This window comes from Catharus ustulatus, chromosome 3, assembly GCF_009819885.2.
Source record: "Catharus ustulatus isolate bCatUst1 chromosome 3, bCatUst1.pri.v2, whole genome shotgun sequence".
Classification (NCBI taxonomy): domain Eukaryota; kingdom Metazoa; phylum Chordata; class Aves; order Passeriformes; family Turdidae; genus Catharus; species Catharus ustulatus.
Window position 1 is genome coordinate 50151636 of NC_046223.1, and position 19071 is coordinate 50170706.

A 19071-nucleotide genomic window follows, 5' to 3' on the forward strand; every position below is an offset into this window, starting at 1 on the left:
TGGCTTATGTGCAGAGGGTTGGTAGCCTCATACCAGAAGACAGAAGAACATATTATAATTGCTATCATGACAATGGGAATTCTGGACTCGAGGTTTCAGAACAGAGACTGATAACTAAATGGGAATGCTTTCAAGATTAGGAGGTGCCACAGCATGGGAAGATTTGGCTCTATTTTTATGCTTTGACATATTGATACTCTCTAAAGAGCAGAAATCCAGTCTTTTTCTCCCCTACTCCTTGTAGATGGGAATTTTAGAGTGTGTTTTACAGAACTTGTTTTATTATCTGAGTTGAAGAATATAGTAATAACTTATTGGAAAATAAAAGATTTTTCTCTTTAATTGCCCTTAATTTCAGACTTTTCTGCTTTCCGTAAACATTTTATTATTTTAATACTATTAAACATATCTTTTATTTTTAAATTTGCAAAAACTAGGAAAGAAATAATACAGAAGATTCTTTCTTGTATTCAGAAAAATTTCTCACTGTTTGTAGTAAAGACAGATAATTCCATATTTTCATCCTTGAATGACTGCCAGCTCAGTGCCTTTTATTTATCTAATTTCTGTCTTTTTATTCTTTTTTCATCAATTCATTGGTCTTCTTAGGGGGGGAGAAATCAAGAGTTATGTGTGTTTATGACATTAATTTTTTTAAGGTCTCTAAGTTTTGCACATATTTCACATAAGCATAGGCATTTAAAATTTGTATATTCCATTCCCGAGTTCAAATAAATTTTTTTTTTCTGGTGGACTTGGCATGAGCGGTGCCCCTGTAATCTTTCTTTATTAATTTCTTTATTAATTTCTTTATTAATAAACAAAGTACTCATTAGACTTTTCTGCATTTCAGGTAGTATCTTTCAAACTCAAAATGGAGTTGTAATACAAAAACAGTTCATGCTTTCTGACCTAAAGTATGCTGAACTAGATGGACAAAACCAGACTCAATTTAGAACGTGCTACTCTGTGCACATTTAAATTTTTCTTCTTAAAAAAAGGTGATTACCATACAGTTGCAAGTTATGTAATTTGGGTTCACACTCTATAATGAACGTCACATTCACAGCATGCAGCTGGTCCTTATTAAGTGCACAGGCATTGTTTTGAAGAGGACAATGACAATGATAAGCAGTTACCCAGCTTCTGTAGCTTTTAGATATGCATTCATTAAAACTGTTTGCTCACCTTGACGTTTTCTTGATTTGTTTTAGTATCATGGAGGCCAGGAGGACAATGAGCTACTTCCAATTCCTTCAAGGCTTTAGGAAGCTCATCTTTACTGCTGAAACTATTTATCACGTTTCCAACAGCTTTCAGGATAGCTGTAGCTTGTTCTATAAATCGAGAACTCTCCTGGGGAAAGACAATAAACCAACCATTGTTAGAAAAATTGCTTTAAGATTTTCTTTGGTTTTCTTTCTGGGCAATGACAGAATACAAGCTTTTGTTCTGTGATGAAATACAAAACTTTCTGAATTCATGGAGTTGTTCTTAGTATTATAAACTGCAAAATCAATTATGTCTCTAATATTCAAAAGCATATCAAATTCTCCCTGATTTTAGCCAGTGAAATAAATAACAGGCACCATAAGATACCTATTCATTGTTTTATTTTTCCTATATCATTAATCCTAGGAAATTTAATCAAAAACATGATCCATGTAGAGACTTTCTACTGCAGTAATAATAAGACTGTCAGCTGAAGTGCTCAGCATCTTCTGTTATAGAAGAACAAATTAGTATTTGTATCCTGCTGAAAACAATGATCAAATACATGTTGCCTAAAGCATCAATAATCTTCATCAGGATTTCTGTGCAAGAATGTGGACATGTTTCTGCAAATGACAGCCTGCAGAGAAGTTGCATCAAAAGGAAGTGCAGGGAAAACCCAAGGATACAATTCTGGTTTATTTTCTTGATGAGAAATAGCTTTTCATCCAAAAATTGAAGACAAGGGGATAGTACAACCACAAGATATTTTTAATGACCCAACTTCTTATATTTCAACTTCTTTACCATGATAAATGTGATAAATTTGCACAAGCTGTTTTAATGTTTTATTATTAGGACCCAGAATCTACACTGCTATGTAAATTTGCTGTTACACTCACCTTTTAAAATGTTTCTGCACAAATGTTCTCTAGAAAATATATTCCTTCCCCTCAGGGACTTCAACAAATATTTGGGCATACCGCTTGCTAAAGAAAACTTGAAAATGTGGATGACAGTTGTGTCTGTCTGGATTATGGACAATGAAGAACAAAAGCCATAGTAATTTCTTCCCTGAGCCTCTTATCTCAGGTAGGAAAAGCTGTTTGATTAAATTGTTCATTTTACATATAAATGCTGCTCTGGGACCCGGTGAGTAATATGTTATCTCATGGGACTAAACATACTTCACTGAAGTGAGATTTTATTTCAATAGGCGGGTATTTTTAAAATATTAATTAATATTTATGCGTATATTTTATGACATGCCTCAAAGAGTTATACGCTACCGAGACGTGTTTCAACAAGAGCATTTTTCACATTTTATGCTTAACTTCTATGTAAACCACAATACTACTAAATTTTAACTTACGTATTTATGAAAGACAACTTTTGCAATATGCATCCAGTACCTTTTGTGATGTAAAACACATATCTTTAATGCCCTTGCCAGTTTCATGTTAAAATGAATACTTTACCATTGAATATAATAATTCTAAGTGGAAATTCAATATTAATTCACTTTAATTAGTAGTCAGAAAATCTGTTATCAAAATGTTTGATTAGTCATTATACATACTTTCTGAAGAGCTGGAATAACAGCATCCTCTTCTCCAAAGACACATGGCACCATGGTACACAGATGAATGTGGTGCCCTATGGAACAAGTTACTCTGAAGAGCAAGATGTGTCGCCTACAATCAAGAAAGAAACCCAAGTAAACAACATTTTTTTTTTAATTCCAGCAATTCTTAAGCTTTTCCTTTCACACATTTGGTAATATCATTCTCAGAATTGTATTTAGGTGGAGAAGCTTATCCAGGCCACAGCTTCAAAGTGTTAACCAGAGATCCAGCAACGAGAGTAAGAAAGGAGAGGTAATGTTCCCCAGATATACTGGTAGCTTTTAATTACATCTTCTTTTGACTGACATTTAAATGCATCCATGTCACTAACAGAGAGCGGGAAGAGAATGCCTTCCATGCTTACCAAGTGACTTCTCTCTTGGAATGAAATGGGGAAGTGGTCAATAAGCCCATTTGTCTCCCACACCTTTTGTAACCAAATCTGACTGAAAGCCTCCTGTCTCTGACTGGAGTAAAGAGAATCAAAGGTGAAAGCTTATAAATTTGAGCTGATGTTATCTCTGCTAGCTTTGCAATTTACAGGTGCAAAAAGATACACATTTCTGGCCCCCCAACAATATGGAGAGATACAACTTTTAGAACCTACACAAAGAAAATACATGTGAACGCAGAACTAGATGTGAATGTATAGTCTATCAATATAATAATAACTATTCCAGTTTTAGTCTGAATCAAAACAAATAAACAGTACTATTAAAGATCTTTGATTTAATTTCAGTATGCTAGTGTTGTGATATTTTCTTTCTATGCCAATTTATTTGACATCTTAATTTTTTAAAAATACATTTTGCTTCATCTCTTTGATATTAAACTGGTGTTTTTCTCTTTTTGGAAAAGTAGAAGGTCTCAGTGAATTAGGAATATCATATTTATGACAAGACATGAAGATGTTGTTTTCCTGCTTTCTCAGGAAGGGTTTTCAGAAAATAATGTATCAAGGGCTCTTGCTTTTTATCTATTTCTTTATTTAAACAATCAGCTAATGGCCTATTCTGAATATTTAGAGTTATGTGCAAAAAGAAAAAAAACATATTAAGCAGTATGTGAATGGGGAGTAAGATACGCAAGACTTCATGGATAATGTTAGAATTTCTCCTGTCATGCTTCTTAAATCCTTTTTCAATAAAAGCATTGAAAACTCCTATGGTATAATGATGCTTTTATAGTTCCACTAAAAATGCTAGTTCTTACATTTTTCTTGCTACTCCAGGGAACATTTTAAATCATTCTAGTTAGAAACACTTTTAAGTAGGAATTTGTAGGAATTTAAATCTACTTTTTAGCAAGTCAGTGTGATTTTTCTTGTTAAATGCTCCTAAGTAAGAGGAAAGAACTCAGAATCTTTATAAAAGTGTTGGTAAATTCACAGCAATTTGGCAGTCTTACCAAATCCTAGCTATCAACCATTCTGATACACCAAAAACTTATGTTTTAGGAAATAAACTCTTACTGGGTTACTGTGTAAAGGATTATTTCAAGCCTTAACTAAAAAGTGAGGACAGAAATGAAGCCTGATACATACCCAACAGGAAGATTTACCACAGTGGCTTTGGTTGCCGATGTACACATTTTTAACACAAGTTCTCCAGGAGTCACAGATTTCCAAGAGAAATATTCAACCGTCAGCACACCCGTTGAACATTCTTGTTTAGTACCTAGGTTAGGAGAACAAAACAGAACAAAACAAAACAAAATACAATCCACATAATATGGGAAGGGTGAATAACAATAAGTCAGACACTCCTATGCAGAATCTGTAGCTACTTCACAGTCACTAAACTTTTCATTTAGGTTTTGCTTACACAGAAAAAAACCAGCCACTTAAAATGCATTGGTGGTACAAAATATAGCTTATTTGTGTTATTTGCTAGAAAATAATGGTTATAAAATATGCTACTAAGATGTATATATCTGATGCCTTGAGAGGCTACCTAGAACAGAGGCTAGATGGTGTTAAAGCAATAAAGTAGGTATTTATTAAAAACTTAGAGCATTACATCAGACATCTTCCAAGTCACTTAAGGCTGCTGTAAAACTCCAATCAAATCCTTTCTGTCCACATGCAAAGAAATCAAATAGCCATAAAAAATTAGTTGTATTTATAGTTTATAGTTTTATTATTTTAAAAGACTGGTCAGTTTGGTGTTTTTTAAGCTTTCTTTTGGTTCTCTCTATTCTAGATGCTTTTAATTACATCCAAGTCAAGTGTTTAACTATCTGATTAACCTAAGCCAACTACAATAAAATGCCTTAACTCTCCTGAATTCCATTCTGTTTTTCATGAAATACAAGAGATTAATATTTAAATAATTCAAGTTGTTAGGTCCTGAAAAAGCCAACTTAAACTTGAGAGCTTGTAATATACCAGTTTAAAAATAATTTCAGAAATATACTTTGGTTATATTGGTGGTTTTGCTGCATTATTATCAGTTAAGGCATAAAGTAGCTCACAATAATGAAATCTCTAGGAAAGAAACCCCAAGAAACACAAGGAAATCAATTCCAGAAATATACAGATGAAAAGCTTCCAGTATATCACAATAAACAGAAAAGGGAGGGATTCTTTCATTAAAATGTCCATCATCAATATGAAATAATGACGAAGTATTGCTTGAATATTAGTGTATTTCTTAAGATCAATTTGACTGTATCAAACTATTGCTAAACTCTCAAACTGTACCCAAGTACACAACAAACACAATGGATAAGTATATTCATGAATAGGAAAACACAGCATTGACATGTACTTTTGTGTTGGCCTTACCTTCAGTAACATACCAGTGTACTAATGCAGAAAAGCTAACCAGGATTTCAACGGGCATCAGACTGTCCACAAGTAAATAATAGAAGACTTCCTCATCAGAAGACTGTATAAAAAAATGGACATTTGTTCATTCATTTGCACTGAATGCTGTCTAACTGGCCTTATACAAGTAGGACTAAGATGTTGGATATAGTGACCTTAGCTATGGCATGGGTAGTAAGCAATTGTTACTACTTCCAAATTTCAGACATGTCATTTAAGCCCAGAGCCTCATGCTGCATGTATAATAGTATCAAGAGATAAAAGGAAACAGAACTTTTTTTTTTTTTTTGCATGGGAATATATCTATTTTTATATTATACTGATCATATGTACCTAAATGCAGTATTTTTACTTGCCAAACAACAATTAACAAAAGACCAAAAATTTTGGTTTCTTGCTGCAAATTTCTCATTAAAATTACAGTAAATTCACGAATACAAGCCGCACTGAGTATAAGCCGCATCTCTGGGTGTTGGCAAACATTTCGGTTTTTGTCCATAGATAAGCCGCACCCAATATAAGCCGCTTTGTCGTTCGCTGCGAGGACCCGCGTGCAATTAGTAACAGAACCGTGGGAGGGCGGGGTTTACTGGCTGAGCTAAGGCTGTGCAGGCTCGGCCCGCTAGGGGCCGCTGACGGGGCCAGGTGGCCCAGCCCGGCGCTGCCGCTCGGGGCCAGCCGCCGCTGCCACTGGGCTCGGTCACCCCGGGTCGGCGCTGCCCTGCGGTGGCAGGCAGGGACGGAGTTTCCCCGCTCCTGCCGCAGCGGCGGCGGGCGGGGACAAAGCACCCCGTCGGCTCCCCGAGCCGCGGCAATGGCTGCGCGGGGCTCCCGTCGGCTCCCCGAGCCGCAGCAATGGCGGCGCGCGCTTCCCCCCCCTCCCCGGGCCACGGCAATGGCGGCGCAGGCTTCCCCCTCCCTCTCCGGGCCGCAGCAATGGCTGCGCGGGGCTCCCGTCGGCTCCCCGGGCCACAGCAATGGCTTCCGCGGAGCTCCTGTCGGCTCCCCGAGCCGCAGCAATGGCGGCGCGCGCTTCCCCCCCCCTCCTTGGGCCGCAGCAATGCCGGCGCGGGCTTCCCCCCCCCCCCCGAGCCGCAGCAATGGCGGCGCCGGCTTCCCCCCGCCTCCCCGAGCCGCAGCAATGCCGGCGCGGGCTTCCCCCCCCCTCCCCGGGCCGCGGCAATGGCGGCGCCGGGCCCCCCCCGTCTCTCCCCTGGGCTGCGGCAGAGGAGGAAAGAGAGCTCTCCCGCCTCTCTCCCCGCCCCCCGTGCTGCCTACAGGGAGCCAGGCTCCACCCGCGGTGCAACAGAGTAGCGATTTGTAACAATCGCAAAATGCCGACTTTGCAGCTGCTCGGCTCAGCACTCTGGCAGGCACTTCTGAGGTTGTATTAGCCGCTCCTGATTATTAGCCGCATTTCCGGTTTAGGAGCAAAATCTTAGTCAAATTGGTGCGGCTTGTATTCGTGAAATTACTGTAATTACAGAAAGCTTGAAAGAAATATGTACTCTCTGAATTCGTAGATATGAGTGATCCTCCCTTATAAAGGGTTTTTCTCCTACAAAACTCTATGAGGGCAATATCTATCACTCTCAACTTTAATACATTATTCCTATGCTAATATTAGAAACTAGAGAATGGTTCTATTTTTCCCAGTAATTCTTCATATTTTAATGGTGAAGGAGTTTCTTTCTTCATAACTGTTACAGTACATGTCTTCCTGGTTATTCCAGAGTTATAGAAAACCTTTTTTCTTTTTTTAATTTTTATCCTCCTATCATAATATGGAAATGTTCTTTTATAAGCATGATAGAGAATTTACCTAATACTGTAAACATATCAGCTCTTTCAATGTTAGAAATTAGAAAGATTTTGCAGCAAAGGGTTAGGGGTTTTTTAGTACAAAAGCACACAGACTTACATAGTCTTAATGCTAATTATGGCTTACAAAAGTATATCGTGCAGTCATTAGGAGAATTTCTTGTGATGTGATTACAGAGAGGTGGGAAATTGCAGGTGTACTACAATTATGGAGCATAATCCATGCAGTTAACCTTCTCAGTACAGGATTTTACATGAACTTCATGCCTGGAGTTTACATTTCGGTACTCTACAATTACACTTCATATACACTACAAAATAAGAGCTGGGAAAGGATATTCAAGCATGTTGAACCACCTTCTGATAATATGAACTAATGACAGGTTTGGAGAAATTCCATTATTCATATGTAACTAAAGAGTATTTCTAAATCCCTGCAACAGAGTTATGTAAATAGCAAGAGGACTTTGCATTTAAAGAGAAATGGGAGTGTTATGCTAAACAGATTCACAATTCGGGTTTTAGGTGACAGGGGAAGATGAAGGAGAATTGAAGAGCAGATTCTGTAGCTGAATCACCATTAAATTAAATTTCGATACCAAATTGTTAAAAGGTAGTTTTAAATCAAAGTAAAGAGTGGTTGGAGATCTGACTCATTATCATTTTTCTTTATATAAGCCATTTTTTTGTTATTGTGCAGTAGCATTCCACAGAATTTTTCATTTTCTTAAACACATATATATAATGCTAAATATTTGCTTACAAACATACATTTGTATTGACTGCAGTAATCTTAATGCATTATTAATTTTCAGTAATAGTGATTCTACATGCTCTACTAATATCCTTTAGAATATATGTATTATCTAATTATGTAAGACTTTGGAAAACAAAAAAGCACAATACAATAATTTACCTTTAAACCTGTTTTCTCATAATTATAAGCATATGTATGTGGCTTGTGGAAAACATACAGGTTCCTAAGAAGAATATAAAATTGAAATGTAAGATATATATGATGGTAAGAAAATAATCACTACAAATTACATAGTTTAGGTAAATGTCTGTTTCATAACACAAGATATTAATTTTACTTTTACAAGTCAGACTCACAACTATTTCTCAAAAATGGTTCAACATTTTTAGTTATAAAAATGGTGAAGAAAATTAATCTCCAGAGAAAGCAGTTGAAATTAATTAATATATTTGCTGCATTTCTACACTTTTCCACTGGAGGTAAGGCCACTAATTTGTTTATTTTCAATCTCTAAATGGTAACACACTAATATTACTCTAAAACTTCTCACATGAAAATTACTGTAATGAAGGTTTATACAAAGTATAACTGAAAAAAGGACTGTTTAATATATTTTATCTTTTTTTCAGTTCTGTGCAGTTTGCAGACCTTCAGAAAGCTATATAGTTCCTGGTAATAATTTTTTTCTGATTTTGTTTTCACCAAGGGAGACATAAATGGCTTCAACTTTAATTGAGGATGGACTCAGATCTGAACCAATGCTGTGATTACTCAGAAACTCCACAGGGATCCTGATCTACTGCTGACAGTGACTACAGTGACTAAAATATTCCTCACTTCTCAAAGTTGATATGAACTATGAACATTCTTCTTATTTTCACTGTATCTGAGAAGTAGGCATGACAGAGAAGGAAAAGTTTTCAACTGAACGGGTAAAATGAAAATCTTAGGTGCCTAATTTCTTCTGAGGGATAAATTCTTCAAAGATAATTTAAGATGCCCTGTTAACAGCTGCTTTATCAGATGACTGTGAAAATAAACTCTCTCTCATTTAGAGTTAAGAATCTGACATGCTTTCTTTCTTAATTAATATTAATATTAGTCTACAAAAGGTCAGTAGTACTTTAACATTTGGATAATAAGGTAGAAAGTTTATATTTCACATTTTCTGTGAGTAGGACTTCTCAAGGAAATTAAATTGCTTGTGATGCTTTTACCTGAACGTTCCATCTGTCTGGACCTAGAACTGCCTAAAAGTAGCACAGAAATCTTAACAAGGCCTAAAATGATATATGACTTTTAATTCCTAAAGTTCCTGTACTGGTGGCCGGTATAAAAGTGATACATTCTCCTTGAGAGAGTTAGTAGGGTGTAAACACTTTTATGAAAATAGAAGCTTTACAAAGAAATCTCAGTTACACATTCAAACAAGAAAAGAACTGTGTGAATTTTCTCTGATAAAATTATTTCCCTCAGCAATCTTAGATTCTCTAAAGGATATATGCTGTACCAGGCTCCTTAAATCTGAAAGACAGAAGCTGAAGAAATGTTGCTACAAGTACCCTAGATTTTTTTGTGTTAAAGGGAGCGAGACAAAATATTTAATTGATCAAGCAAAGCTATGTTGATGGCAACAGATTTCAACAACTTATTTTTTTTCTTTAGAATTGCGTTGTCTTGGTGCAGACTGTGTCTGCCCAGTGCCTCATGGGTCATAAGAGCAGCTAATGGCTGCAACACTCCATGACCTACAATCTCCCACCCCAACTGCAGTCTGACAGTTGCTTTATGGAGCTGGTGGTTGTGTTCTCTACTGTATTCTGGAGGATGCACCCAAGGCACAGAGCAGGGCTTCAGCTTCAGACCCACTGCCAACAGGGAAGTACGTCTGGTCTGAAGAGTAGCCTTGAAGCCACCCTGAAAGGCAGGATAGCTATACAAAGAAGATCTGTTAAGAAGATACAATTTTTTAATAGCCAAAAATTTTACCATTTTTATACAGTATATTGGAGTAAAACCCAAACACTCTTTTCCTTACTGGAAACAAACACAGAAGTCTTCAAAGGTAATCCAGGTTTCCTTGGAAACTGAAGTATTTTCTGATGCTGTTTCGTTCTTTGATTTAGCCCCTGTCTGGTTCTTCATATCAGTATCAGCTGTTTCTGACATTTGTTTTGCATCTAAACTGATATTGTCATATTCTTCTGCAAAGATAAAAAGACACACAGAGCCAATACAGTGACAATATACAAGTAAATTATAAGGAAATTATCCATACATCAGTTATTACGCATACAGTTTAAAAGCTATCCCACTAACATAAAGAGCGCTAATGGTGACTGAAGCAACTCCATATGGAAATTCAGGGTTTGTATCTGCAACTGCTTAAATAGTCTGCCTCAATAAACTACTGCATATTGAACTGTGCCCTAGAATCTTCCATATCAGCTTGTTAGATAAACATACACATGATTTCTGCAAATCTAAATTCATCTATATAAAGAAAAATATATCCCCTTGTCCAAAGCTCCTATTCAGTGGAAGGCTAATGAGGTAGTATTTTACAACTCACAGAAAAAAATACAGAGAAATCTGGAGGACACAAAGACCTAGCCTTACCTCTGGTACTTAGTACCCTCTATGATGCTACTCACACAAATCAGTGTAACTACTTCTAAACAGAAACAGATTTGAACTAATTACATGAATTTTCTTCTAGGACAATCAGAATTAAGGTCAGATTCATACCAAAATATAAACACAGACATAGGTAGACAGATTTTGCAATCACCCAATAACTTTTTATATTGTAATGTAACTTCCTCTGTATTCCCCAAGAATCATATAAATAGTTACTAAAAATATTTGACCCACACCCAAATGTTGGCCCAAAAAGGAGTTTTAAGAATAGTTCAACAACTGAGAATAGAAGAACAGAGCAGCTATGAATTCAGAATGCTTGCTGAAGAAAAATATGAGGTAATACTCAAACACAAGGTATAACAAATGAGAAAGCTATTAGAAACATGCATATTTTATATTTAAATGTGCTTTGTAATATTTCATTATCACCAATACACACAGAGCTAATATGTGGCTCTAAATTAGCTTACAACTATTTTTCAAGAAGTGAAAGAAATGCAATATAAGGAAAGGCACCAAAGGCCTTTTTCCTTTCCTTCAGTTACGGAAAAAGTATCTGAAAGCTGAAAAATCAAGACTTTCTCCTCAATATAAGTTAACATGAGTGTTAGGCTTCCAGTAAAACAACGACAGTGCTATTATTTTTAAGAGCATCTTGTTTTCCTGACCAAATCCTTTCAAAGTAATTTTAAAAATGAGGAATTAATTTTGAAAAAAAATTGAATACTCTTCAAATAGGGATGTAAAACACATTTCAAAGGAACATTCATTAAAATGAAAGCTGGTTTTTGGGTGTATTTTTTGGTTTGGTTTTTTTGCCATTTTTCAGAAACACAAAAAGAAAATACTGTAATTTACACTTCTTAAAAAAGAGCTCTGTGTACAAAATCCACTGTATTTTCCTGGAGAGAACAAACACTTACGAGAAGTGTTTGAACTTTTTGAATACCAAACTGAAAATTTTACTCTACATAATTATACGTGCTATTACCAGTTCTTTGAAATCTTTTCCGGTAAAACCTACGTCCAAAATAAGTAAGACTGCTGATATATGAGGATTAACACTGATGCCAAACAATATGGGAATGGCAAACTCTGTCTATAGATTTTACACACTTACCTGCATTTTGTTGCAACAAGGAAATGGCCTCCTATACAGTGAAAAACAAAACAAGAAAAAATAATGATGGTGATTATAATCTTGCATTATTTTGTTAGAGAAAATACATGATTATGGGGCAGTTCTTCCAGAGACAGAGAAACAAGCTGGTAGGTTATCATCATGGGTTTGGGCTGGGGTTTTAAATGAAAAATAAAAGTAGCAAATTTCATCGTAATACCTACATACATATCACCAAGAGACACTGATGTTTTTCTAGAGAAGTACAATGTGAGATAAAAGCTGTTTCATATAGCTACCATTTCACTGTTAAAACAGTGCTCTTTGATATTATTGTCTTTTAACAATAAAGTAAGTTTTATTCTAAGAACTAATATTCCTATTTTACAACCAATCCTATTTTAAGTTTCCATTCTTGAAAAATATATAGAGGACTCCTTTTTCAACAAGCATTTTTTGCTGTGTAAGTGACAGTGCACAACTGTCATTAGCAACAGCGTCGTTGATTATAATAGTTTCTTTTGTTTTCTATCACTGTATAAATAAAAAAAATAGCTTCTTTTTTAATGTTTTTGGCAAAAACTTTATTCTGGTCGACTCCAGCTCCAAGGTAGAATTGCTGAACTAATATCAATGCAATACAGTTGCTTACACTTGAAGTTCAAATGAAGTTAGCCAGCCTTTCAGAAAGTCCACTCATTAAATTTACAAAGACAGGGTCCTTGTCTTTGAGACATTAAAATCTTTGAGTTAAAAAAGTCATCCTTCCTTCTGACTGCCCTCTTGTCTGCAATATGACATACACTGAGTCACTTCAACCTCCTATTTTAAATTTTTTTTCCCCTGAGGTTGGGTGGGAGAAAGAGATTGCAGTTTCCAGTTTACTTCCTATTTGAACATGGTAATATTAGTGGCTTAGCTGGACTAGCTTTGTCCTTGCAAAGACAGATATTAAAACCTTAAAAAGGCTATTGGAAAAAAAATTTGCGAGCTTCCTTTCATCCCTTTACCTGGATTTGTCACCCTTCTCCCCACCCAAACTCCTAATATATACCCTCATATATCTGTACATGTGTCAAAGGTGCTGATTCTGAATCAGGGAGCCAGCAGCAGGACACACATAGTGATTTTCTGTTTTGCATTTCAAAGAGGAGCTGTGGGAGCTGTGCTGACTTGGAGCTTTTATGATTTTTCAGTACAATCAAATGTATTTTGAGGGGCAGACTGACATAATGTAGTCTGAGTTAGCCTGGATGGCAGATCAGAACAGTACCTAAATCTTGCACAAGGTCATTGTGCTGGAAATCCGGGTCTGGCTCAACCCTGCTATTATAGACTACTCTGCATACACTGTGTGAAGGGACCTGTTAATGTTTCCATAGTGGTAAACCTTATGGCTTTCTACTTTAATTTCTAGCTCCAGTAAAAGTCTTTCTGCAACATGTTACAGAATTGCTATGGGCTCAGGACATGCGAACAGGCTCAGGAATCTCATATCTGGCAAAATTTTTAGGTGTTCGATATTCTCTGAATCAAAAAAGGAAAGAGTTGAGCAAATAAACTACAGACTTAAGAGTCTCTATCCCAAAACTGGAAGTAACAAATAATTTAATACATATAATTTAACTGTAATATCGTTTATTATGGGAATTTGGAAGTCCCATTTTTGCACAGCACAAATCTGAAATTCTATTCCAAGTCTCTTATGTTTTTAGGGTTTTTTTAAATGTTCATGAGTCAAAGTTGGGGATGGATCTAATATTAAGAACAATGAAGAGAAAAATCAAGACACTGCTGAAATTGTTAACACTTGGGTTAAGAATTCAGTCTTAACTGCATTTTACAGTTACTTTTAAGATTAATTTCTAGTTTTTCTATGACCTGAGAAGGTCTTGCAAATATCTATGTATTTCAGCTTCCGAATTCTGCACACAGAACTGTTCAGAGCAAGTCAAACTGTGATCACTTGTCATGTCACAATGGGAGTGATGTCTCAACATATGAGTCTGAAAATTCACATAGATTATCTCTTCCCTTTAAACTGTGATTTCAGAAGTACACATGCACAGAGTTGCCATATTTCTCCACGTGAGCCTACAACTTTCAAGATTTCAACGCTGCCAAACTTTTTGTAGGAGTTGCAGGATTTACCAGATACATGCGAGCTGTACAGTTCATCGAGTTTCTTCTCAAAAATCCTGGGCATGTCCAAAGTATAAATACATATATAAAAAGTATGAGATCTACTGTATAAGCCTGCAACATTTATACAACAAGTCTATACAACAAGTACTTTCTGACCAATACACTGCTCATGGACAGTACATATGATCCATGCTTCTAGTATGGATATGAGGCAGCTTAATATAGAGTTACTCTGTCAGTACTAACAGTTGGCAGCAGGAGAACCTGGAGAGATACAGAAAATCCTCAAAAATTGCATCAACAGAATTTTCAGTAAAGAAGGAGAATGTGCCCTGGAAAATCTGGATGCATAGTAACTTCATGCAGTCTGAGTTGTGAAACTAAGCTAACCACAGCTGTGTAGAGACTCCCATAGGTTCATTTACCCAGTTTTTGGAACACAAATTTAACACAGTCAAAAGCTATCTGCTCTTTCAATGGTACAGGATGTGTTCGGCTGCCTAATCTTCACTGACTTTGAGACAACTGGAGTGTCAAGAAAGTTCCTTTTCTTTTATACTACTACTTCATGTACCATGCCTAAGACATTGGAACAGAAATGGAAAATAAAGGCATTTTTCCTCCTTAACGAGCACACATTGCCTGAAAAGTCAGCTCTGCTGCCACAGTATCTTACAAAGAAATAAACTGGAAAATAACTTAGATCCAGCTGTGAACATGGAACGATTCACACAGATTCTGGGAGAAATAGTTATTGTTCTTCCTTCAATGAATGGCAAATTTGAATGAAAATTCTGTAGACAACTTAAAAATCTAATTTTTCATCTCTTACATTTCATAATCATTAATGCATATTTGTAAAAATAATGGTAATTCATAAATTTATAGCTATCTTGTTACGTTCAAGGATTCATTCATATTTTGTAGCCTCCTAACATGAGCTATATTTTTATTTTAATCAAATCTACCAAATAACAAGTTTTAAAATTTATCTGATATTCTTATAAAAACAGTGGCCTTTTCTATTGTAGAAATGATGCATGGCAAAACCTAACACACCTTCTTAAAACAGAGGTCTTCTTCAAAAAATAATTGCTCTGAATATAACTGCAGTTGAAGGAATAAAGTTCCAGGTACTCTATTTTTAAGATAAAAAGTCCATTTCAATTCCTGCAGAATGTCTGACAAAGATGGCCAAAATATTTCTTATTATCTAAACCTGCATTAAATTTCAAGGTTTGATGCTGACTCAAGAGTTACATCAAAGGGTTTTGCATCTACAGTCATTTGGACAGTCTTTTCTTTATTTCTCAGTCACAGTGTTCACTAAATAGAATATCAGTTCTCATTTTGGCTGTGAGAGTAGGTAACAGAGGTGAATTTTGAAAAAAAGCAATATTACAAAAGAACAAACATCTGCAAAGCGGTGCACAAACTGAAATATAGAAATAGCTTAAAAATACCGGATTACCAACCTTGCATCTCTTTCATTCAGTCTCTGATGTTGAGGCTGCCCAATATATCTATGTAAGTAGATAATTGTGAGCCATCAAAGTGTCTCTATACCACAAATGTCTAAATGCCTTTTCTCAAGTCCCTCTTCTAATTCATGTGCCTCATATGTCATATGTAATTTTTCCTTGAAAATAATAAACAAGGAATTTCCATTTTATGCAGGGTGAAGTAATTTTCAAAATGATAAAACTTAAAAAAAAAATAAATCGTGTTTTCTTTACATTTCCTACCTAGCTCTCCTGGTAATTCAATACCAATTCAGAGCATTTATGAAATACAGCACAAGGACTGGAGTGAAAAGCAGAAAAAGTTTATTTTAGCACAAAAGTCGGTAATGTTTAAGGGGAATATGAAAAGGGCACACAGCAGAGCATGCAAAGTGAATAAACTGGTATCAGTTGCAAATCAGAAGATAAGACGGAGCTTAAACATAATGGAGAGACTGAAGTAAGAAACATGAAGGAAACATGAACATTAAAGAACAAGGTTTTTTTGTATTTGTGTCACTGGGAAGGAGTCCCTTTTGCTCTAGAAATTAGCATTACCAGGGAGTTTGACACTAAAGAAGCCACAAGGAGAAATGTAAGAATTTTGCTTAAGATGTATGAACAAAGCAATCAGGTCAGTGTATTAAAATATCTATTAGCCATTGCAAATACTGATGGTAAACATATTCTGATTTTCTTGCTTTGCATTTCCTCAAACAAACACATAGAGCTTTATTCTCAGTGGAACTGGAGATACCTTCTTTCAAAACATTCATTGAGATGAAGAATATTCAAGCAGGCTTTTGAATGGCAGATCTACAAGGAAACACTAGTCCAGGATAATTTTTTTTGCACAAGTGTTTGACAAAATTACTGTTGCATAAATCTGAAAGACTGTGCAATTTACATATGATGATGGTTTTGGTTTTCTCCTGGCCACAAAATACTTTCACATATATTTCAATGTGTCCTACACTTATAAATTACTTCTATTGAATAAGAATAAAAGAGAGCCTTTCTGTTTAAGGATTTGGCCCTATGTTATGGAGTTTTAAAACAAAAAATTCACAGAATGCATTTTCTTAAGAACAGTGATTCAAGATCAATTAAACTAACAAAATTGGATATTTTAAAATATTTTTTCCTAATGCAAAATCCAAATGCTTCCAAGACTGTAAAATCAGTGAATGGGAAAGTCCAAGCAAAAAAAACAAGTTTGAAAAATTCAATAATGAAGCGTTTCTATTTTTTGGCATGAATACTTTGAGGACACGAGGGAAAATGGCATGTCTTTCAATTTCATATTTTTCAAAGAAGATACATCCAGCTCCTAGAATTTTGCCTTTCATGTATCACTAGTCTCTGTTTCTGTGACAACAGATCTTAGGAACAGTGAATCAGATATTCAGTAATGTTACTTCATGCAGTTTACATTAGAGTGAATTGAAATATGCCAATTTAAATTTGTCGAGCATCTGGCACAGCAGTTGACTGAATTTCAGTCAGCTTAAAGCATAAAACTGCTGTATCCCAAAGATTTAGTAAATCTGTATCAAAGGTTTTGAAGCAGATGTCTCCTGACTAGGAATCACACAGTTTAAAATGTAGAAAAAGTTATTCACATTCAGTTTTTAGCAATACAAAATTCCAAAAATTAGCAATAATATAGTGGATTTGGGATATTAAAGTTTCTCTTTCACTGTCTGCTTTTTAAATCACTAATTGACTTGTTTTTAAAAAATATATGCTATTATGGTTTAAAACTACAGAAAAACTACTTCTTTTATGAATTTGCCAGAGGTATCCACAAAATTTTGTGAACGAAAAATTTAATACGTGAAAAAAAGAAGATTGTTTTCCAAGTTGAAAATAATTTTCTTTTCCAATCTGTAAAAAGGAAGTTCTATTTGCTTACTTTATTAACAGGCATAGCATTTTTCATCTAAAGTTTCAATTGGAGCAAAAGTAAAGTTCATGTACAAGTCAATTAGCTGCTCATAACTTCTTACATTTCATTTCTGAATCAGATTGCCCTCAGCCTACATCACATTCACGTCTTCTTTCAACTACTCCAGTTTTATCAGTGTCTCTCTCGTGTATTTCCATACTCGCCCTTGTCTCTCCTTGACTGCATGTCCTACTGTGATAGATCAGCCTTCTAAATCACTCTTGGATTAGAGGAGAAAATCTAAGGGATGTTTCACACTCCTTTGATGCTTCCAGCACATAAACTATTAATTTGCAGCTAGTCAAATCTGTATTTGTACACCTAGAGACTGAAGTAATGAAAACAATAATTATTATATGCTACAAGGTGCTACTTTGTTTTAGGGTGATTTTATGACGCTTGTATTTCTAATCATCTGCTCTGTTGGATATTAAGTTTTGCGCTTTTAAGATTGATTCTGAGAGTGAAGAGGGGGAGAAAAAGCTCATAGTTTGTTTGCAGAAATTGCATTTTTTCTTTTGCATTCTTTCTTTCAGTACATGTTGTTTACAGCACAGACAGTGAGAAAGGGCTTTCTTTTGCTTCTAATTACTTTTTTAGCTAGCTGAAGCAGAGAAGTTGTTTGGACTGTAGTTTTTTGGGGTTTTTTTTTGGAACTGCTCAAACTTGCTTTGGACTGAAAATTTAGAAAAAAAGGGGAAGCTCACACTTGTGACCTGTCGGGGCTTAGGACATGGCATTTTTTAGCACAGGAGGGATTGATAAGAGACTGAGTGAGACAAGCTACACTCCATAAAAAGGACTTTTTGAATTTGCCATCTCATCAGAACAGTAAGAGGTTTTAGTTCTTAATATTATTCATTTTTTAATGTTTGTGAATATTTTGCTTGTTAAATAAACAGGTTTTTTTCTACTTTTTTTCAAAGGAAATCTTTCCCGAACCAGTGGGAAGAAGGGGCTGCTTGAATTTGCTTTCTAGAAAAATCCCATTCAGTAATTTCCTTCCAAATTTGTCCCAAACCAAGAATTACTTTCAGCTCCTTTTTATCCTAATGCTTTTTGTAATGATTTTTGTATGGTGCCGTTATTAAAAATACTTTTAAAAGTAAAGTACTGTTGAATTAATAATTAGGCTATTATTTATAAAATGTGCACAAAATACTGAATTACTAAATATATGACAGAATCACAGGTCATAGATATATTCTATTATAAAGTATTCTTCTTCACTGAAGACCTGCCTTACTTTAAAATCATTAAATCCACTAACAATATCCACACACATACATTATCTAAACACACTGTATACATATAGGTATGAAATATAAAACCAGTATGAGTATACTCTGCAGAGGAAATATAAAGAGACTCCCAAAATTACATAGAAAATTAATTCCTATTCATCAAAAAATTTAAAGACAAAAGAGAAATGCTATCAAATGGTCTTATGAGTAGTGTTTGCTGCAGCAAG

General features: G+C 35.4%; 1 protein-coding gene across 4 annotated transcripts in view; it reads right to left on the reverse strand.

Moving 5' to 3' along the window:
• Positions 1-19071, reverse strand: part of ADGB (androglobin) — a 107352-nt gene that overhangs the window by 38126 nt on the left and 50155 nt on the right. For all 4 annotated transcript variants that reach the window (XM_033055513.2, XM_033055512.2, XM_033055511.2 and 1 more), the window contains exons 13-19: positions 12006-12036; positions 10281-10446; positions 8402-8465; positions 5623-5725; positions 4381-4513; positions 2792-2906; positions 1189-1356 (exon numbers count right to left, since the gene is read on the reverse strand). In XM_033055513.2, the coding sequence (XP_032911404.1) occupies positions 1189-1356; positions 2792-2906; positions 4381-4513; positions 5623-5725; positions 8402-8465; positions 10281-10446; positions 12006-12036 (780 nt within the window). The remainder of the gene's footprint in view (positions 1-1188; positions 1357-2791; positions 2907-4380; positions 4514-5622; positions 5726-8401; positions 8466-10280; positions 10447-12005; positions 12037-19071) is intronic.